The sequence below is a fragment of the Molothrus aeneus genome, chromosome 9 (genome assembly GCF_037042795.1).
Source record: "Molothrus aeneus isolate 106 chromosome 9, BPBGC_Maene_1.0, whole genome shotgun sequence".
NCBI lineage: Eukaryota > Metazoa > Chordata > Aves > Passeriformes > Icteridae > Molothrus > Molothrus aeneus.
Window position 1 is genome coordinate 17,116,061 of NC_089654.1, and position 23,520 is coordinate 17,139,580.

The 23,520-nt window shown below is 38.5% G+C and overlaps 1 protein-coding gene across 5 annotated transcripts in view; it reads right to left on the reverse strand.

Moving 5' to 3' along the window:
• Window positions 1–23,520, reverse strand: part of BCAR3 (BCAR3 adaptor protein, NSP family member) — an 81,388-nt gene that overhangs the window by 12,219 nt on the left and 45,649 nt on the right. For all 5 annotated transcript variants that reach the window (XM_066555299.1, XM_066555297.1, XM_066555298.1 and 2 more), the window contains one exon: window positions 22,222–22,261. In XM_066555299.1, coding sequence (XP_066411396.1) covers window positions 22,222–22,261 — 40 coding nt within the window. The remainder of the gene's footprint in view (window positions 1–22,221; window positions 22,262–23,520) is intronic.

Consider the following 23,520-nt stretch of genomic DNA (forward strand, 5'->3'; position numbering starts at 1 on the left):
GTGCAGGATCTTCTCTGGAGTAGCCACATTCTCCTTCATAAGCACTCAGAGGAGGGAAGTACTTTGAACTTCCTTTCATTCTCCAAGGGCTGGGACTCCAGCCCATCTTTGTTGTGCTGAAAAGTTTCAAAAGCCTGAGAACATGTTCAACACTGATCAAAGAATCAGAGTATACCCCCTCTTCAGAGAAAGACCATTAAAAAAAAAGAGAGAGGGATAAGCAGAGAGAGAGGGGCCCTCCAGCAAAATGCAGTGTTTTGCTCCTGTGCATTATGGATTTTTTTCTTAGGTCTGGATATGAGCCAAGGCTCATGGGGTCCTTTAACTGACACACTGATTCAAATGAAGAACACATGCATTATTTAAAAAAGAGCTGGGAAGGCTTGCCCATCAATTCCTGTTCTTTCCACGAATTTCTTCTTCACAGTGAATACTCACAGCACCTAACTGTGGGAGCAGGTGGCACACATTTAACACTTCTTTCAACGACCTTCCCTGCAATTTCAGGCAGACTGAATTACAACAGACGACCAGACAGCAGATTTTTAGTGGAATAATGCCAGAGGAGGCATCCTGCTGCCAAGATAATTTAAACATGCTGGGAGCCCAGAGAAATTCTGAGATAAACTGTCCTCTTCTCTCTACTTTTCTCAGAGAAAACTAAGGCTTCTCTTAGGCAAACACTAGTAGCTAACATAGAAAGGCAAAAGATAAAAACAAGCTGGTAAAGAATCAGTTTTCACCTTAGCTTCCCTTCTGTGAACCAGAATAGGGTGTTATTTGTCCATACAAATCTGGTTCAAAACGGACAAGCACGTTCATCAAGGAGCAAATTCTTTGTGCTTTTGTACATTAAGGTTTTGCATCAACTCTTTCCATGCTTTATGAGAAGACTGCAGAAAAAAACCATGCCACTAGAGAAACAAGACCTTCACTGAAAGGGCTCCTTCATAAACCCATGTACAACATGAAGAGGTGAAGTTACTGGATGTACAAGGAGCCACAGAAGAGGCTTGTTGAGGACTGAAGTCCAAAAGCATATTCAAGTGTCAAAACATAGTCAGGGAAGGCCAAAAATGCTCTCTCCACTCCAAACCCTTGTGACCTATCAGACCAGCACAGGTGAAGGACCTCTGGCACACACCTATCACTTTTATTTCCCAACTCAAATGGCTGGGAACCCATTTAAAGACGACTGGCAATGATTCTAAAATTAGGAGTCCTTTCACTACCACATGTCTTAGAGAATGATAGCAAGTATTGTAGCACCTACACAAGCTGTAGGTAGAGTGAAGAGCACACAAACAGAGCTGAGGCTTTTCAAAAGCACCTTTTCCCCTGACTGCACAAGGAAGTGGCTAGGGAACTTTTAAAATAGCCCCTCCAGGGTAAACAGAAACATCCAGCTGCAATGGTATAACAAGATCTTAAAGTCAGAGCTGTGTGTTTTGCTGCTCTTCTGGAGGAACTACTACTTTAATGTGAATTGTATTTAAGGATTCAAAAGATGCTTTTGACTGAATAGAGATCTTGAAGAACCCAAAGCTACTACAGAAATTGTTACCATCTTTCCAAAAGCATCTCACTGTAGCTCAGTGGTAGGCAGAGCTACCGAAAATAGAACAGACTATGGGATACAAAGATACAATAACTGAATTAGCCTAGGAAAGTTATACTTTTAGCCAACAAAAACAACTATAGGATGAAGAACCAAAGACCTACATAGGATGAAATGGACTAGTTTCATCCATGGTACTGACATGAATTATCTCAAAAACAGCAGGATGATCCACTTAGAGATACACAATAATTACAAATACAGCACAGAAACCTGAAGTTTCTTCTGGTAGTTGAATGGATTTTTCACTACTCAAATGAAGTTAATGAAACATATATTGAACTTGAACTACATCTAACAAGACAGCAAGAAAAACATTTAAGGAATCCAAACCAACTAAATTGGTTTGGTTAACATTCTTAACTATTGGTTCGTTAAAAACCCTCTCCACCATCATCTACCACGTGGAATATGCTCTGATTGCCAGAGAGGCCAGACGTCTCCTGAGATGAAGCAAACACACTTAAATCATCTTTATGCAACTCAGAACTTAGTGAAAGAACTCCAGTGGCTAGCACAAATCCCAGCATACACAAGGGGAAAGCTGCCTAGGTGAGCAAGTTCAGTAATAGCATGTCTTCCTGGACAGTTTTTTGTTCACTGAGAGTGATTTCTTACAGAACCTACAGAAGGACAATGGTGACTGATGAACTGTCTGTAATCTCAGCAGCCAACACCTTTCTCTGCTACACTCTACACCCAAGGCCTCTGCTCTGCAAGAATCTCTGCAGACCCTGAACTCCACATCATGCAAGACTCAAAAATCACTCCAGGGACAGCCTGTGAAAGCATGTGAGCCTGGAAATAAAGAAGAGGGTAGGCTTACAACAATTATTAACTAGGCCAGTGGGCTTTGTTTCAAAAGAAAAGGTGACTTATTCCACACAGCATGATGCAGATGCTTCAGCCCCATTTCCCAATAGCACCCAAAAGTTAATGGGCAGCAATGGTAGGCTGTAAATTTGCACTACCCAGTGACAAACTTAGTACTATCTCCTTGTTTTATTTCTTTGCTTAAGACACTTTGTTGGCTCCTACTCAATGACAGAAAGAAAGCTGAATTTACATCTACAACTAGGTAGTGAAGTGGATGGTAAAAAGAAATTTTAAAATAATCTAGGGAAAAACTAAAGACTTTCATGTATTTTGCAACAAAACATGGTTGAAGCAACACAGGGAAGCTTCCAGTTTAAATATTTTGAGATTTTTAATAGTAACAACCCTGTCAGATATCCCTGGAATAAAAAAGCAAATCAAGTCAGCAGCCACTGTTTTCAAATACAGATGCTCTTCCTGGCCTACAAACAACTCCCCGTAAGTGTGTGCTTTCCAGAACTGTTTGTTCACATTTTAGTTGCATTGTTTCCAGTCCTGGTGCTATTTTAAGATATTTCTGCCATGCTGAGCTTTTGTGAACAGACCTGTTTTGTGAACAGGTCCTTAAAATAAAAATACATAACTACCTAGTAATACAATATTATCACCCTCTGGCAAAAGCCCTCAAGCCTACTTACATACACTGTGGAAAACCTAGAGAGCCAAGACTTTAGAAGGAGAGAAAAAAATTTCAGTCAATAGTTATAAACTAAGAAACTCCTTGGCAGTTTATTATATTTCACAAAGATTTCTACTTCAGGGCCATTAATCCAATAGCAAACTGTGCTTATGGATGAAACGAGCTATCCTTAATGTCACATATTATTTTACTTTTTTTTTCCCAGGCAAATGTTAATCTAGCATACCAAAACCTGGAAAATATCAAAGTTTAATGAAATAAAACATCAAACTATGAACTCATTTAGGGTAAATTTGAAGAGGACATTATTTACCTACCACAATATGCTGTGCCTCTGAAATTTGTCAATATATTTTGATGGGAATTCCTCACAATAATCTGCTGTTTATGCATCCAAGGGGTTACTTTCATGTGAGTGTTTGGCACTCTTCAAAGGCAACTTGCTATACCAAGCTCCTGTGTCAACCATCCTAATGGAATTTTTCACATTAGACTGTGCTGAATGAGGCCTGTATGAGGCTGGTAGTAAACAAAGAGAAGTCCCACAGTTATTCCTGTATTGATATTAACTAATTACTCTCTAAGGTGATGATGTGTTTGCTTTATTTATTTATTTATTATGTATGTTTTTAAGGTGTATTTGTTTGGATGTGGATTTTTTTTCTTCTTTTTTTTTTCCTAAACCAATTTGAATTATCAGGGAAAAACCTTTAATTTGAGACCCTGTTTGGAAGTGGTCCAAAATCTGTCATGCTAGAGCCCCTCATTCAGCTGAGATGAAGCCAAAATTCACATCATCTCTCTCTGTATCCCTCTGGCAAAGCATTATTTACGCAAAGCACAGCCAAGGTCTGTTATGGGTACAAGACTAAAGGGGGCCACATTCCCGTCCAATCTCAATTACTTCCTGGTGCTTTACACAGCTCTGCCAGGTGACAGTTAAATGAGCCCAACAGGCAGCCTTGGAATCACCTGATTTCCTGTTGCCTTAAAGGAAAAAAAGGTTTCAGGAAAAAAGAAAATAAAATGGTTATTAGGGATAAATGAGAACAGCTTTGTGAAAACTGAAGTGTGGTCTGAGGAAGAAAGTCAAGTCCATACCTTTCCCAAAATTTTAGTACTTTGTTTAAAGTTTTAGTAAATGTACTGAATCCATCTAAACCAAACATATTTAAGATTCCTCATCAATTGCTCTTTTCTCCAACACTGTAGGCCTGCTATGTTGCTTAAGTACACCATGAATGCTGAACTGTGACTTTCTGACTGGGTAAAATCACTAGGTCCTACAGAGCCTCCAAACAAATGAGGAGATGGGACAAACTTTGTGATTAATGAACAACTTAAATTTTGTAAGATTTACATATCTTTTAGCCAAGTGGATAATTTTACAGAAAGACCAATTGACAGAAAATATGAAGGAGACGCTGGGGCAAGAACAGGAAACACCAGGAGGGAAGACAAACATATGAGACAGGAAAGAAGAGAGAGGACACAGAGACACTGGACACCAAGAACATCTGGAAAAGTGAAAAAGAATGAAATTTCTCTAATTCCAAGCCACTAGAGAGCAGTTAACTTGTCCATACAGAAAATTAACATTCTATTGTCAAAGTTCCAATTCTGGATCAATATATAATTCACTGGCTGCAGAGATCCTTTCAGTCTTTAATCCTGTGCCCTTGTGATCCTAACCAGACTGCCTATCTGTCACTATGAATACAAGCATTTAAAAACATTCAATCACATGAATTTATAATGAGTGCAATGTGTATCATTTCACTTATAACTCTACTAACTGGCCACCAAACACAACACACTCGCACTGAGCACTTATATGTAGAACCAAATGCTCCAATATTGCTCAAAAACATTCTCGTCAATCTTATTTTCTCCTGTACAGAAAAGCAGCATCATTGGCCAAGGCCTCACAAAACAAAAACAGACAGTGATTTCTGAATAGCTTTTGTTTGAGAAAGAACTAACTGGAAAGAACTAACTGGAAAAAGACAGGAATCCATATTCTGATTGACTTGGAAATTGAACCATAGCTGCTGGAACGTTCTTCACAGAGGCAGCTTTCTGTAACCTTCCAGAGGGCACAAAGTTCACACAGGACTACAGCAAGTGCTGTGTTAAGTAAGAGGAGGTACAGAATGAGTGATTTACTCAGAGATGAATTAATACAGGGGAATGGCAATTTTGAAGCCACCAGGTTTCTGCATGCTTCTTTAGGTAACTGGTGACAACTTCTGAGGTTACTAATGAAAAGATAACAAATTACCATGAAAACTTTCTCCAGAACTGCAATGGCTCTTTACAAATCAAATAAACTCCATCATGCGCATGGTCTCACTCTGCTGCTATGAACAACAGAAGTTGCCTGTGTTCACGGGAAGGCAGCCAATTTTTTGGCTGTTACAGAGTTAATTTCTTCTCAGTAGCTGGTACAGTGCAGTGTTTTGGATTCAGTATGAGAACAATGTTGATAACACACTGATGGTTTTGATTGCTGCTAAGTCATGTTTATCCTAAGTTAAGGACTTTCTTTGTGTCTCATGCTGTGCCAGTGAGGAGGTGCACAAAAAGCTGGGAGGGAGCACAGACATGACAGCTGACCTGAACTGACCAAAGGGATATTGCACACCACAGAACATCATGCCCAGTATATAAAATGGGGAATTACCTGGAAGCAGGGCTGATAGGAGTCCAGGGACAGGGTCTGACATCAGTCAGTGGGTGGTGAACAACTGTATTGGGCATCACTTGGGTTTTTTCCTCTTTCATTATTATTACTTACTATTATTATTATATTTTACTTAATTTCAATTAATAAACTGTTCTTTTGTCATCCTAGAAGGTTTAGTTTTGATTCTCCTCTCCATTCTGCTGGGGTGGGGTGGGTGAGTGGCTGCTTGGTGCACAGCTGCCAGCTGGGCTCAAACCATGACAACTAATAAGCAAGATACTTATTTAGAATGAGGGAACTAAAAAAAGACCTTTAGTACAAAGATCAGTTTAATGTTAAGTGAAGGTAATGGGAAAACTTAATTCTAGTGGATTCAACAACTATTTTCCAGTACACCACCACACTTACAACAAATCCTCACATTTCTTTGTAACCACATTCAGAGCTAGGAGAGCTTAATTTCTGGAATACAGACCCTGAGAAATACCGAGTTGAGTGTTAGTCAAATCATAATTCCCCACTCAGTGACCCTAGAGATTTGCATTTCCAAATGTAAATTATATTAGCAGTTATATAAGGTTTTTTGTTGTTGTTTTAATCTGAGGCATACCTAAATAGTAGGTAGTACCAAGAAATTAAATACATAAATACCTACTGAAGAATATTGCCATTCCCATCAAACAGAAGTCACTAGCAGAGCACCAGTGGACCCTGTGCTATCTACATATTTATGATAGAAGATAATCGAACTTTTACTGCAGTGTAGCTATAAAATTACCATGGGAAATTGAAAAGAATTTTATAATATAAGACTCATCAAAACTCAAACTCTGCAACAAGACAATGGGAAATCAAAGCTCAGGGAGCTATACAAAATTTCACATAATTTTGAGCAGTCAGTCTTTTCACATCTGCCCCTCTCCAACAATAACAAATCTAACACTGAAAAGGCAGACTGATAATGCTGAGTGGTGATTACATGTAACTCGTGTTATCAAACTCAACTGCCTCCACACACATGCTGAAACTGGATATATGAAGCGTGAGGATGCCAGTGAACAGATTTAGATCACTGCACACTGAAGAAATATTAATTAAGATCTACTATCTATAAAAAGTGTTTGCAACTCACCCAAGATAAGAGATGGCACTAGAGTAAGGAGCTGCTTATAAAAGGCTTCTTACTCATGTCACATTCACAGCATTAGTGCATTACTCACTGATGTGCTACATCAGCCTGCTCCAAGTTCTAACACTTGGCAGTCCTGAGAACTGGAGTGGCTTTCCCCTTTTGTGCAGCTTCAGCTGAGGGTGAATCATAGCAGAGAATTAAGAATGAAAATACTTGAACTTCAAGGCCCTTCCCCCTCTGATCATGACAACCATACTGACTAGTACTAAAAAAACCCTGTCTTGTGGCAAAGTTGATTTCATTAATTTGGACCTCCACATTTTTTTAAGTCAGCATTTATCACTGATTTAGTCTTAATGTACTTCTCCTCTTCCAAAAAATGGAAATTTAAAGAAAAAGATTTTGGGTTGCAAGTGGCACAAGTCACAATTTAGTATTTTCTCTTCACTTCTATTTTAAACACAAACAGAAGCCCCCTTGCCTTGAAGTTTCTCTATTTCCCTCAATGTAAAAGCTGACCTTGACAATAAACAGCTATAAAAAACCAAATGGGATCATTAAAGGTACTGGCACATCATGACTCAATAATGAGTTGATCCAAGTTCAGATGTTCTGCACTGATCATTATATTTTCTATTAATGAATGGGGAAATAACCCAAATATCTGCTGTTGAGACCTCAGTTTCACACACTGAAATGAGTGCTCAAGTGCTGTACTGCTTCCTGTGCTTTGGTGGGACACAACAAGGCATCTCTGAGATTGCCCACATGCTGCTTTCAATTAAATTGGATAACATAATAAATTTAGCTCAATGCAGAAAAATGTCTGAATCTCTCAGGGGTAGTTGAGAACTTCAGCATGTTTATTTGTGGATCAATTTGGTATTTCATTCCACTTGTAATTACTATTAAAACCAAGAATTAACTTCATCTAATTACACAAATTGATTTTGCTTAACTTTTTAAAAGATTAAAAAAAAATAAAAAATTTAACAACTGATGACTTTATTTCACACCATTTTACTGTTCATAGCATCCTAGGCCCTTCAGCATTTCACAGAATCCATACCATGGGCCCCAAGGTTCAGACCTTACTTGATTTGACCACATGCTGTTTCTATACCTACAGCCACTTTCTCCTCAGCAAATGCATCCCAGTTCCCTCCCATCCAAACTTCTTCAAATAGCAGTTCATCAAATTTAACTATTGCTAAATCTGCATACTGGAACACATGCATTCAAATATATTTTAAATGCTGCAAATCTCTTTAAATAGAATATTATTTTTGAAAGATCCCAACTGTAATTTGTTTCTACATAAAAGGTTTTATTTTTCACCCTCCATACAGCAAACACTATTAATGTTTCAGTTTCTCTAGAGACTATATGGATTAGACTAAATGGAAAGTTGCCATGACAACAGCACCGTTATTTTAGGTATTAGAAATTCATGCCAAGTTAAATAAAGGGCATCTGCATGGTCAAGAACAAGTTTTCTAACTGCTGTGACAGCCAACAATAAACCCCAATGTCATTTAAAAAGTTCTAGAACTGGAGAATTAAGCCTGAAAACAAGAATGAAAAAACAATTACAGCACAATAAAGCATCTTTAGCATTCTATTGTGATGATAATTGCTGACATCTGTCCCAGTCAGAAGAAACAAATCTGACCAAAATCACTTTGCAGAGTGCCCAAAAAGTCTAGCCCCACACCCTACTTTCGGAAATGGACAGTTATAAGGCTAAATCACTGAAGGTAAGAGAAGGGGACAGCTGTTCCCAACTTCAAGTGCTTCCATCAAAGTTTGAAAGCCAGGGCCAGAAGACAGCAACCTTCACATCCTTCCTTACTGCGAGTGCTCCACTGGTGTTAAAGAATAATTCACATGCTAATCTTAAATAAGAAGATTTAAAAGTGTAATTCACAGATCATCAAAAGTAGTTAGATGCCCCACATGACAACAATTCCCAAGGCACTTAGACACTTCTGTTACTGTGACTTAAAATTATTATAAAGGCTTTTCCTCTACTTACAGGGCATATGGAGCATTTTTGCATAAAGTAAATTATGTCCCTGCCCGTGGCAGGAGGATTGGACTAGATGACCTTCAAAGACTCATTCCAATCCAAACCTTCTTAGGAGCACATGACTTTGTGTATCTTGCAATTTAAAAATATCTAAAATATAAGGACAAATCTAAAATTATCTGAAGCATTTAAGAAACACCTGCAATCCTGAGTACAATTGCCTGTGTTTTCCTTATACTGATGAAAAAAGTTAGGGAACCAAATGGTCTGAAAACTTGAAAATTTGCTAAAATCCTCCTCAGCAAGTTCCTTAGAGGGCATTTTCCCTTAGTCCCTAAACATAAAGACAGCCAGCTTCAGACTCACAAAACTGCAAGTTTTCAAGCAGTTTTGTTGTTCAAGCTTCTTTCTGAGACAACAGTGAATTGTAAAGGTGTTCTTTATAAGAGAAACACTCTGTACCCAACCACGGTATAAAAACAAACACTTGTAAACAAAAACTGAAAGGTTACTGACTAGCACACTGCAGTTGAAAAAGAGCACCTACCTTAACTCTGATAATAGACTTACGATGATAAAAGCAGCAAAGTGCTGCAATCAGCATTTGAAAAACATTATAATCCTTTGGCATTTTCAGTTCTGCTGCCTGTGGTTCCTCCAGACTGAAGATGAACAGTCACTGCTAGCAGTGCTCTGAGGCTCAGCTCTTCAGTGTCACCACTGCCTACCGGTGCTGCTACACCCCCTACTCAGTCTGGGACACTTCCCACAGCTGAAGCTGATCCCATCAATTCAGGGAGCACTGGCTTCCAGCATGCCATAGAGATAGTGCCAGAATCCTCATGTGATCTGTTCCACTCACCAGTGAAATCCTACTCCTCTAGCTTGGCATTCCCTGCCTCAGAGATGCGTTTAAGGCATCAGCACAAGCCAAACTTCCCTTCTTGATGAGTTACAGTACCTGACTGTCTCCCAGCGCTGATAAAGGCTTAATCAGTTGCTCCAGCTCAATCATGCAACATCTCTGCCTGCATCATCATTTATACACACATAAAAAAAAAAAAAGAGGAAAAGCAGTTGATTACTGTTTGACAACTGTAGGAACTGAGCTTTGGTAACCAAGGAAAATGGTAAATCTGTTTATTTTTAATTAGGAAGCTTCTGGCAGAGAGTCCTTGAAAAACATAGCAAGAAACCAACCCTGTAAACATTGTCAGTGTCATTGTCAGGTAACCAAGGTACCTTCACTATTTAAAACTCTCAGTGGACAGCTTTATTTTGGTGATAGTCCCATGGCATTGTGCAAACTGCTTGAGAAAGAAAGAACTGAATTCACAAACACGTCTGACTTGGCAAAGTAAAAGTAAGCACCGCAACCAAATAAAAAGCAGCAGTTTTATTTATGCCTGTGATTCCATTCTCCTGGACAGCACAGTCCATAGCTTATTGACCAGTCAGCAAACTGCTCATCAGCAAAGAATCTGCCTGACATACCTCAAGGCTCTCTCAAGAACCAGGGCAAAAAAGAGGCAAACAACTTGGGTAATTACAACTGTAAGAGACAAGACATCACCTCCACAGCAGCCTAATTAACAGATCTGGTGAAAGGAAACCAAATGGACTGGACTGAGGAGTACAAGACAGCCTGTGACACTTAAGAATGAGAAACTTTGAAGAGATAAATCAATTATTACTGGGGTGGTACCAAAAATTATGGAAGTCACAGATATTCTAGATCTTGGATTAGGAATAAATTAATCCCAAGGAGAGGTTAAAATGAATAGTTGCTTGTCTTTTTCATCAGTAAAAAATATATGACATAATTAGGAGGACACAAATACTTATTGATAGCCTCAGGTATTACTTGCAAGGTACCTCTCACCTAGTAAGAGAGTGCCTCCTTCCCACACTGACTGAACAATGGGAATTGCCCTCAGTGCCTGCATCCAGCAATAGGAACTGGTGCACAAACCAAGCAGCAGCACTGAGAAAAGACATGAAATGTGCATTGCCTTTCAAGGAAAATGGGATGGAGTGCCTACCTGAAGAGGAAACCTCAGTGTTGATAACAAGGAAATAGAAGAGGGACGTGTAAAGTTCTCTCACCTATCTGATCACGGAAGGTTTCCAGGTGCCTACCACCAGGTGAAGCACCAAGCCCAGAATGCTCAGAAAGGTAGCCAGACTACTTGGCCATGGGTAGGAGATGTTATGCCAGAGACTCTTCTGAGAAAAGGAAAACAAGGTAGGAGTAAAAGAACAGAACATTAAATGGACTGCGAAGTAATAAAGCTGGCAAGAAAAAAGATTGGCCAGAAAAGAAGCTGAAAATACTGACTTTGAAGATGAAATCCTGCTGAAGAGTACTTTATGACCAACTCAAACAATGAATAAGTAGATAATATAACAGGAATGTGGAAGTACCCTCCTTTGCTTTTTGCACTGTGCTGCAGAGTATTTTAATTTACTTTGAGTTATTTTTCCACTTCGAGGAACTCCACAGGATTGCTTTAGCAAGTAGCCAGAGAAGAAAAGATTAAAAGATACCCTGCAAAACTTCAAACAAAAAAGCCTCAACTGTGATGCCTGTTTCTTGACTGAAATTTTCTGGTACTGTGGCAGGACATCTCATAAAGGACTGTATTTTTAAAGAATATTAATCAAATGTTCTCATAGTAACAACCTAATCCAATTTTAAAACTGGAAGGGCAGGAGGGAGGGATGATAAAAAGGGAAATGACATTCAAGACTGCATGAGTCAAGGTGTTTTTTGCTTTACAATGCTGGCAAGACAGTATTAACATCACACACTAAGGTTTCACTTGCAAGACCAAGAACAGAAATTATCAAGACAAGCAATGCAAACAGTAAGTGACAAGAAGGGCTATGAGGATGACTTAGCTATTTTGGCAGCAGAAAGAGCTGACTTAGCAGTGCAAATAAGGTGGATCACTTCTGCTCTGAAAAGAATTAGAAGTTCCAAAAAGGAATCCTCTATGGGGTTGGGAAAAAAAAGGACAGGAATATTATGACCTATCAATGTGTAAACCAACACTGAAATTTGAACAAAGGTTCTCATCCATCATCAAGAATAAAAGCCCCCAGTTTTTCAAAAAAAGGAGGACTGGAGTGGCAGGTCTAATAGAAATGGTAACTGCCAGTTCCTTATTTCCTGTCTGCAATGAAATAAATAATCAAAAATTATGTATGTTGAAAGAATGCCAGAAATAATGAACCTTAAAAATGAATACTGTACAATTCCATACAGCAGCTGCTGATGCTTTTTAAATGGTTTAAAAATTAAACTAAAGGTATTTTTCTTTTTATTAATGTTAGTATGACTTCTGCCTAGATAGCTCAATGAATGGATGACAACCTTTGCAAGACACTGTGATACAGCAGTGTGAGAATTAATATTCCAGGAAGGAATCTCAAAGAGTATGTGAGAAATCTCTGGGTGACAGTATGGTATGTCCTGCACTGACGGCTATCATGACTGAGGACAGCCTTCAGGCTGCTCCAGTCATGCTTCATACATAGCTAAGGATTTACATTTTTAAATATTGACTCAGAGAAACAAAGGATGGCTTAGTCATATATTCACTCCCCTGGCCTTCAATTTTTTGCTGGTACTTTGGGTTCTTGGACTCTGCACATGAGAAACAACCCTGTTTATGGTACCTTAGAAACATCAAATACAATCCTTTTGCTAAGTCATCTATTGATGTATTTTAAATGCTCTCCAGCACCAAACGGTCAACAATCAGCTTTATTTCTTAGTTTTTAAAGATTCTTCCTAGAATCTTAAATTATCTGATAATCCCTTCATCGTTTCTGTGGATGGCTGGCTAGATTATTTTTCATAACTTTGATAATGAAGCTTAATGAGAAAGGATTTTTAAGTTAATGAAATCCATGGCCAGTTCAAGGACACTTGAACATATATTCTGTGTTGAGCTCTTAATAGCCCATTAGGAACAGAAATTAAGGAGTCTCTGCTAACCCCGTCTGTTATTACAAAGCCTCTGAAGTTATTTAGGATAGTTTCATGGTCTAGTTTAAACTACCCAGTGTTCCTTTGACACACCTGAACTGTGTCCAGCTTGCTCACAGCACATTGCATATGCAGGAGTTTGAGGTGCTCACACAGGATAGTGTGAACCTGCTCATGGGGAACCTTCTTAGGCTGATTTAATCCAACTGATCAAACAAGAAAAAAAAAAAGTGGCTTCAAGATTCTAAGTGCTCAAGTAAAGCAACCACACTCCTTGAGAATATAAATGCTAGAAAACTCACAAGCAGTCTAAAGTTACCAAAACAATCTCCAGAGCTACAAGAGGTTATTTTGAACCAAATATAAGTCACAGTCATGAGAGTGCTTAGAATTCACATACAGAATGATGATTTGTGATTTCATATTAGGGAAAGGGAAATAATTTCAGACTAAATTAGATGAGGGAATTGTTGGCTAGCCACTTTGCTTTGCAATGCTCTATTCATTTAAGCATTCAAATCAGCCTAACAATATTCAGCGAAACATGTAATGCTTTACATTTCACTGCACTAAATGGAAGTAAACAATGCAGGCAGGAAGCCAGCTGTAAATGAAAGAAGCACTGTACAAGGGTCAAGAGCACAAATCTGATTAGATCCAGTCCAGAGCCAGCCCTGAGCACTGCTGCTGAACGAGTGACGTCCCACAGACACGTCCCCATTACACACACAGGGCATGACCTATGGTCTGAGTGCCTGTGGCTACAAAATGGCAGCTCTGGGCTTGTAGGAAAGTACAACAGGAATAAAATTTGAAAGAAAAAAACCAAAGAAAAGAAAGTAACTTAAATCCTCAGTTGAAACATTTTTCATTTAATACATAAGAGTTCTTGCCATAACTAGTTGTTTGTTCTTTTTAATGTAAGAAAAAGTCAGGAAACGGGGAACAACTGATAAATAATTTGTCCATGCAAGCATCTTCACAATGCTCACTCCCAGCTGGTTTTAGCAGTAAGTCCTGCAGATATGGCACGTTGCCTCTAACAAAGCTCTGGGGGCAGATGCCTCCATATACAGGTAGTGCCCAACTTTACAGCTGAACACTTATTAAGTGTAGAATAAGTGGAAGAAAGGGGATGACAACACTGTCAGAAGGCTTTTTAACTGTTCCTAACTCAAATATCTACAGGCACACAAAGTCCCATCTCCCCGCTCATGTCCTACCATTCCTGTCTCAATTCTTAACAGAACTGACTCTTCCATGCTCTCTGAGATAACCTCACTTCCTGCATGCTGCTGTTGGTGCAGCGTCTGATCATAAACCAACAGACAGAGCTGCAGCTGTAATGACCCTTGTTTGCATTGCAAGGTGTGGTGTGGGAGAGGTCAGCCTAATTTCTTCCTCCTTTCTATCGTGGTTCCGTGAGGCAGTCTCAGAAATAAGCTGCAGTTGTACAGGAATAGTGAGAAAACAGAATTTGCATCTATTTAGTTTACACTGCTGCTTGAATAAATCTCTTTGAAAATCTGCCTTGTATAAAAACCCAGGTCTGCAGGTACAAGAAATAAATGCCCAACCTGCTTATGAGCTTCCTACTAGGTCTTAATTTGCACTTTAAGACATGCAAATGCCTTTGAGATTCATATGTTTTAGTAATAGAAGATCAAATTTTTTTCAAAGTAATCTGGCAGTAAGTCTGTCTTTCCTGCTAGACACTTCCCTATGAATCCACCAGCAGGTTTAATTGAGCCTACCAAAAACTAGCATAAGTATTCTTGAGCTCCACCTACTGTCTGCCAACCCCCGTACAAACATGAAATAATTTTGTAACGTCCCACCTATTATTCCTTCAATTTGTTCCTTGGACTGGGAAAAAAAAATATGAAAAGGCATGAATTTCCTTTTCTTTCAGAATTAGGTCACAGTTTATGGGTAATACCTTCTCTTTCCTGCTGACTTAGCTGTCATTAGTCTAACTAGCTTTGCTGGCCAGCATACCAGAGCTGTCTCACATATAAAAATAAGGCATTAAGATAATTGTTAACTTCAGACTTCTGTATTTGAAAGTCTCCCCAGTCCTGTCAGAGTAAAGTGCTTGTTTGTGTGAGATTTAAATCAATTCTAAGTAGAATGGAAAGATGAAAAAAAAAAGTGTTAAAGGTAATCAGATACCTTTAAAATACCAGCTAATTATCTAAAACTCCTGAATAGCCTAAAATACTTCCCTTTTATACAGAGGATGTATATTTTGGATGTGCAGCACTAAAAAAGAAAACTTACAAGTCACTTGGGCTCTGTCAGAGCTTGGTTTTTCAAAAGTCTCCCAATGTTTTACTAACAGAAGGATTTGAGGACATGGAGGCAAATGACATCTAAGTATTCTAGACAAGCAGCATAACATTATACTCCATTATTTGTGTAGATGTTTATTTTCTACAAATATCTGACATACAAAAACATCAGGCCAACCTGCTCCTTTGACAGTACACAGCAGTAGATGACATCCCAACTGAAACCCCCCAACGCTCCTCCTGCTGCCCTCCCTGCAGGCTAAACTGTATCTCAGTGTGTCTCCAAAAACAGGCAGGACACACACAATGGACCAGCCTTATTCTAATTATTATCTGTAAATACAGCTCTGAGAGATGAGGAGCTTTACCTCTCAAGGCTTTATCAGTAAGAGACCCAAAATGCTTAATGAAAAAAATTCGTCATCAACATCATCATCTGTTCTCCACACATAATATTCTCACTCCCCCTTGTGGCTCATGAGCTTACAGACAGTGAAAGATCAACAGTAAGGTGTTGCATAGAGTTAAATATAAACAGCTGACAGCTTTTGCTATTAGTCCATCTTCAAAAAGATGAAAGCTATAAACCAGACCCCTTTTTTCTCCTCTTTCTTTGACAAGTAAATGCACATCACCACGTACCCATATTTGCTTTCACTGACATTTTCACTTGGATATATTATCAAAAGGCCAGGGGTGGATGGGGCCCTGAGAAATCTGTTTTAGTGAAAGGTGTCCCTGCACAAGGCAGGGGATTGTAACTAAGCCCCTGCTAACCCAAACCGTTCTGTGATAACTCTCAGCATTTGAGAGCCACTGGGATTAATATTTTGGAGAAAACAGGTAATTAGTTTAAAAACAAGTTTCACAAGATCACTGGAAATAAAATAAGACCAGTATTTTGTACCCCAGGACTTCTATCCCATGTTTCAGATTCAGACCTTTCCAGCTTATGTTTCTCATCTGTGAGTAAGACCTGATAGTAGTCACTGATCCTCTAACAAAGGTACTGGCAAGTTCAACTAAGTAGCTACTGCCACCAGTGTTACTATTGGTGCCAAGGAACTTAGAGCAAAGTAATTTTATAGTTTTCAACTCAAATATCAGTGCATGTATTGTTTTTTGAGGACTCTAGACCAGACATCACTTGAGAGTTAATGAGTAATAACAGAAGAAGTAGAATACAGACATTAACTGGGTCAAATGCATGGTAAGATAACATGTAAGATTAACCATTAACATGCACAAAGATGCTTGCTGCTCTAAGAATTATCAGCATTTTATATTTACTAAAGCACCCTCAGCATTACAGAAGATGTTCCCATAAGCAAAATACCCCAAACTCCATTTCAGCATCAAGAAAGGGGAATGTACTGCTAAAAGACTTCATAATGAAGGCCAGAATAATTAGAAAGCCACTATCCACTTGACTCAATTAATAAAAGGATTATCATTTACAAAGAAAAAAAAATTCCTTCTCACAGTACACTAACTTCCCTCACCCCTGATCTACAAAACCCCAAAACCTCAACCAACCAAGAGAACCCACAAACCCCACCAACCACAGAAAAACCCAGATCTTAGAGCTAGCCAGGCCATTCAGGAAATGGGGGCTGGGAAAGAGCAAGTAGCTCCTAACAGGAACAGGCTAACTTGGGGTTCAGTGTTCTAGGGAAACATGAAGTAGGACAGTAGACTGAAAGTGCATTGTCGTGCAGAGCTGCAGAATCATAATTCCTGCATAATTCACGGCAAGCACAGCTTACATTTTATTCATCCCTTTGCAGCCAACACATTACAGAACTGCTGAAACAATCTTATTTCCAGAGACCAGCCTGTTGGTCAAACAAAATTCAACATGAGAAAATACTGAAACTTGGGTGTTATATTACACCACTAATTATGAATAACTGCATTATATCAAATAAGAGAATTTTTCTTTAACTCCAGAAGAACAGGGCAAGATTCCCACCATGATTTCAGGGTAATTAAATACTTTCGAGCTGCTGAATTGCAACAATATATATAACTCCTTAAGTCCTTTTTAAAAATTTTTTCCTGGGCTGATGAAATTGTTTTAGGAACAATTATCATACATACTTAAAGAAATAGTTGCCCTCAGAACATCTATTCTGACAATCTCACGGGCACGCTCTAGGACCTACTTCTATAACTTGATGACAAGGAGAAGAGGAAAAATCCACCCCACCCCACCCCCCATTTCTGATTCTGTGCCTCTTGAGAAAAAGCAACCAATTTCCAACAGTCAGGGTCCTACGAGAGTTAAAAAGAAATTATTATGAAATGTGATTTGAATAACCACGACACGATTAAAAATATCCAGTCAAGTGTTTCTTTTCCAGCAGAGGGCAGTGCACAACCAGCAACCACCCTTCAAAAATCAAACCGAAGGTTTCATTGAGACCGAAAATTACGTGCATTTAATATTAGATTGGCTCTAACAGAATCTTTTATGTCTGAATCACACAGCTTACATACAAGAAGCAACTGCTGTGGAGTGTTTGTGAAGCTTCTGTTCCTGCTATGCAGAGAAACATAAAAAAAGAGGAAATGTGTCTGTCTGAAGCCTTACTGACATCACTGATGATCTTTGAGTCAGATGACAAATCCGTAGTGACAGAGATGTGTAAAGTCCAAGTTGGCCACATGGGCATACTGCTTCTCTCCTCAAAAAACCACATTCCATCTGATAACTGCACCTTCTGTGATACTGTTGTCCTTGCTGCAGTTGCAAAATGTGTGGAAAAGAAGTCCTTAAACCACCCTAGAGACTCAAAAAGAACCTCCTGATCATGTGGTGCCTTAGTGCAGGCATTCCTCCAGCTCTGTTACTTAATGCTGTCAGCCAAGACAGAAACCCAACAAATGTGCTCACAAGCCCCAGCTCGCATTGCAGCAGGCAAGTCTCTGCAGGATGTGACACACAGCAGAGAGCAATGCACTGCACTTGGCAAGGGTTCCACTGAGGTGGGGATTTCTCTGATATATTTCCATGTCTAAAAAAAGGCTCCTTGCAAGGAAATTTCACTGTCATCAGGAAAAATTATTTCCCAAACTGTGGCTACTTGTCATGCTGACACAGATTTTTTTCCTAAACTTTCCTGAACTTACATACACACATATAAACTTTACTTTTGATCACACTCTTACCGTAGTATCTTCAGCGAGTAAAATTGTGAGAGTCAAACACCCATGCCTACATTGGATTGGCATCCACAATATATTGAATTTGTGCAATTAGCTATACAAACTTCATCAATAAATCTCATAGCTTGATATAAGTTCCCTGAAGCTGAATTAAATCCACAAAATACTGTCCTATTTTGCAAAGCTAGAGATAATGATAACACACTGGAATGTCATCAGAATTTTATTTTCAGTTGCACTAACCAAATCCATGATGAATGACAGTAATTTCTATCACAGTTTGTTTTCTAACAAAATCAAGGAAGAGTAAAAGTAGGGAAAAAAATTAATACTGTGAGGCTGAGACAAACAAGAATCCTTCAACAGAAGTCCACAAGAAACTCTTTTTCTGCAGCTGGAACTTCCTTAAACCAGCAACAGTTTTTTCCAGTCTGAATCTAAATATAAACTTCCCTCATGACCAGGCTGAGCAGACAGTCATAAATTCTGCACATTTTCCACTAATGGAATAAAATATAACTCCAAAATTTCAGGCCTTAGTAATATTTATCAACTCACTGCTGATATGTATTTCTGTAATTATTAAGCACTATTTCCAGAGGAAATGCTTGAAAGGTTTCCCTGATAGGAAGAAAGAAATCTCTCTTTTTTTTCTTTTCACCCTGATACAGCTTCAATGATTACAGCACAGATTTCTATAAAAAGATCCTGAAGTATTTCTAGTGAATAGGAATGGGACAGAAAGCTATCTTTGGTTCACATGAATTTGATCAAAATGACTCACAAAAAGCTCTCTGACACACTCTAATCTGCCAGCACTTGATTCTTTCTCCCTTACTGCAGGAATCTGTTCTGTGGATGTGCAGGCTCAGGGTGTGGGAAGAACCTGCAGAGGCTACCAATGGATCTATTATTTGGTTCATAAAACTTGTAAAAATCTCACAGAATGTACAACGTGCTATTGTGTCCCTGAATCTCTTTCATGAATTGGGTAGCAGCCTAACTCAAAGCAGTCTGGCCTGTTTTCACTTCTACCATAAAAGGGTTTTTTTGAAAGAGCCATTTAACTGTGACCATGGTTCCAGCAGCACTGTGAATACAAAGGAAGAGTTGAAGCCATATGGACACTTCAGTCTACTCAGACTCCAGCAAATGAGTACATTTTTCATCCCCCCTTAGAACTTGCTTTTGCATAATTAGCTCTCTTTATATCTTGAATGAACTAATACAGCAATATTCAAGACATAGTAAACTCCAACTTGTGAGCAAAGTAATTTAGAGAGTTAGACACCACAGTTCATCTATAGAGAACATTGTCTTAAAAAAATTATGATTAGTATTTTCTGTCTTGCATCTTGAACAGAATAAAACAGCAGAAAAAACCAATTTATTTTGCCTTTCCTCTGTTCAGACTTTTTCTGAATACAAGGATTTATTTATACTACTTTCAGTCACCTGATTTCAGCAAGGAAAGGTTTGTTAAAAAGCAAAGTGCTACACTCAGCTCTGAAGTTTACCATCAGTCTATCTGCTTGTAGTCACTATGGCCACAACAGACATGATGATGTTCTCACTGTGAACCAGCACACAACCAAAAGCAGCACACTGGTCCGTGCCCAGGTCTTTCTGTAAAACTGCTTTTTAAATCCAGCTAGTTTAAAACTAGCTGTTTGTCTTGAAGAAGAGTAGGTATGACTGTGCAGCCTGATAAAGTGGGTGTGGGTGAAATCCCAAGTGAGGCTGGCCAGGACACCTGAGAACAATTAGTGCCCTCAGGGCCCTGACACAGTACAATTTGCTTGGGACTGGAACTCTTGGGTAGAATTGCCAGCAGCCGAACTACCCCAACACAACTTAAATTTGTGCCATGTATTACTTTCACCATAATGTAATTCTTTCAAGGCAAATTAATCCAAAGTCTCTCTTCTTTTTCCAGCCTGAATAGCAACATGAGAGAAACAAGAATCAGTATCAAGACTTCACAATTACCATGTACAATTAGTTCTAGTGTGAGTTTTTTTGTATGAGAGATACATCACATATGCTTCATACCCAAGTTTATATGTGTTTTCATTCAGTAAATCAACACTTCTCTGTTGAGACAACACTAACTATATTTTCCTGTGCACCAGAAAATATAAATGTGCTACTCAGAACTTTCATATCCTGAACCAGCAAAATACAACTCCCAAAAGTACTCCTGCTGTTTTCTCCCTCTTCTCTTACTATCCATTTTTCATTTAAAGGTATTTTTTTACTACTTAAGCAATGTCTGTCAAAGCCTACCTGCTAGCTCAAACTACAGATGTGCAGATTACACACCAAAGAGACCTGTGCAAATGGCAATGGTGGTATAAACGTTGCTGCAGAAATCCATTTTCTCAGCTTGAGAAGGTTAGTGTTTGGCAGTTTATACCTGCCACCATAATGTATTTGAGGATCTGGAAAATTTGTAACAGTTACTATACTGTCAGTTACAGAAAACAATGAACATATACTTGGTAAAACTGAAGCCAACAAAGGGAGTCCAAAATCCTGTTGGTATGAATTCACCCACAATTTTTACAGCTAAGGTTAACTGATAAAAAAAGTTAGAGGCAACTGATGAGAGACCTCCTTTATTTATGATTGACTGATTTCTGTGTAAGAACACATTTTTAGAAGCATTTTTAGAAGCAGTTTTATTAGTAACTGAGACTTTTACAGACAAGAAAAATGTTTTGGGGAGTTATATTTATAAGAAAGCAATTTCTGCATATTTTTCAAAGTTGTAGTTTGAGATTTCTTGTCTAGAATTCCTCTTATAAAACCACTGAACTAGGATCCAAACTCGAAGTTCACTAAAGGTAAGGATATAGACAGGAAAAACTGAAAAAGGAAGGGGAAGAGATTGGTAACCCTTGTGTTCTCCCTTATAAGTCTCTTTTCCCCAGGCTTTCCTCCTCAACATCAAAGTTTTAATAACTAAGCTTAGCACCACTGCTACTGACAAGAGTCCAAGACAAGCTTCTACCAGGAAAGTTGAAAAGCCCAGAAACCACATTTATAATACAGAACTTGCTGAAACAAGACAAGACACATATTGATGAACTGGCACATGATACCTCTGCCTTCCACTCAGTCACATTTTGTTAAAACTGTAACAGCATACTCGGTACAGCACAGTGCGAGAGCGTAAATTAAATATAGCAATTAACATGTCCACCACTTCGATGCCTCTGGCATCCCCTCTTCCACAGCACTCTTGAGAAGGCTTTTGACCTTCTCTACCATCCCAACTCCAGGCTGCGATTGAGGCCAGGGACCTCCCAACACTGAACTACCTGCTCAGAGCAGAAATCCAGCAGCTGTTCTGAGAGTCTCCTATGGCAGCCACTTCTTGGACCAGAAGTGAATTTTTACCTATAATTTTAGTAAGTATAGTGCTAAAACTGTAAACCTAAATTTGACATTTTTATTATAGTTTCAGATGTGTTTCTTTACTTCCCCAGAAATCCACAAGCAAAAAATACAACTTCTTTTAATCTTCTTTTAACCAAAGCAAGAATTTAGGCAGTCACCATGTACCTGTAAAGAAGCCCCATGTAAAAATGCAACCTACACCCAAAGTACAATGCCCACAAGTATTTCACTGAAGTTGTAAGAATACAGTTTGACATTCATATTTAGCTTCTCTGTACCAAAAGACAGATGGCTGCACTATGTACCTACAAATAACTGGAAATGCTCTATCAGTGCTGGGTATAGACCAAATCAAATATTTTGAGGGTAAGAAACAGTACCTTACCTTGACATATTCCAACGTAGGATCCAGAATATTCTGATCTCTGTAAGGAAATGGTGCCAGGAGAGAAGGACAGAGAGAAAAAACAAACAAAAAAATGGTAAGTCCAAATATAGCCTCATACTGAAGAGATGCATTAATATGAGCAATATGCTGCTAGGTCACATTAAAATCCTTGTTAAAACTTGTGTGTTAAAGCTTTATAGCCTACACTATCTCATTTTTAACAAATATATAGATCACTGGTTTCTTCTAGAAGGACATGTAGTGGAGCCAATAGTACTTAATTTGAGAAATAAAATTAATTACATCATTTTAAGGAAAAAAAAAGAAATCTTGATATTTCAACAGATGGCTGGAATACTTACTTGCCACTCAAAATACCTGAAATAAATTTAAAAGAGAGCTCTCTCAATGGCTTTTGAATTTATTTCTTTGCTTTTATGTCTTTCTGTGTAAGCTACTGCCTCTGATAGCATGGGGAGGGCACTGCTCAGAGGAAGTGGAAAGTACTACATTCACTTTCTATACATACAAAGAAGAACTTCTCAAAATAATCATAATTTCAGCATCACAATTATTTGAACATCAGATAATCAAGTCATTGCCCTAATCTAAAAAAAAAAATCTCATCAAAGGTTTTCTATACAGACAGATGGCAAAGGGCACAGAAGCCTAACTGAAGAGCCTTGCACTGTTACAACTCTCCATAAAATACATGTTTATTTTTATTTCTATTTCAGAGTATTTTGTATATTTGTTTCTATTTGAGAACTAGCAGATTAACAGTTTGCAGGACATGACTGGATGTTTTCTAAGAAGCTGGGATGACACACATGGTACTGCCCTTAACTACAAACATAAAGCGGGCACAATGAAAACCGTGCAAACTTAGAGAGGGATCAGGCACTTGTTACAGCAATCTAGTTTGCCACATGGACAACAGATCTCTATAAATTTAGAAACAGGATCCTTTTTTGTGGTAGCTGTTGCAAAGATGTAACACTAGAAACCCAATAAGGAGCTTCAAAAATGTAGAATTTGGGTTACACTGGAATGAATCAATCCAGAAAACAGTCTCTGAATTCCCCATGTTGTTTGGAATGTAACTGCATATGATCTGAAACAATGTTATTATTTGATACTCAAATTTTAGTCTGGTTCTCTAACAGTTTTTAATCCAGAATACCAGAATACCGAGCCTTCCACATAAAATGATGGTGCTCTACTGTTCAGGCTGTATCATGCATTGCTGTTTCATATTATCTCAGTATTTATCAAGGGTAAAATTGTATTCTCAGC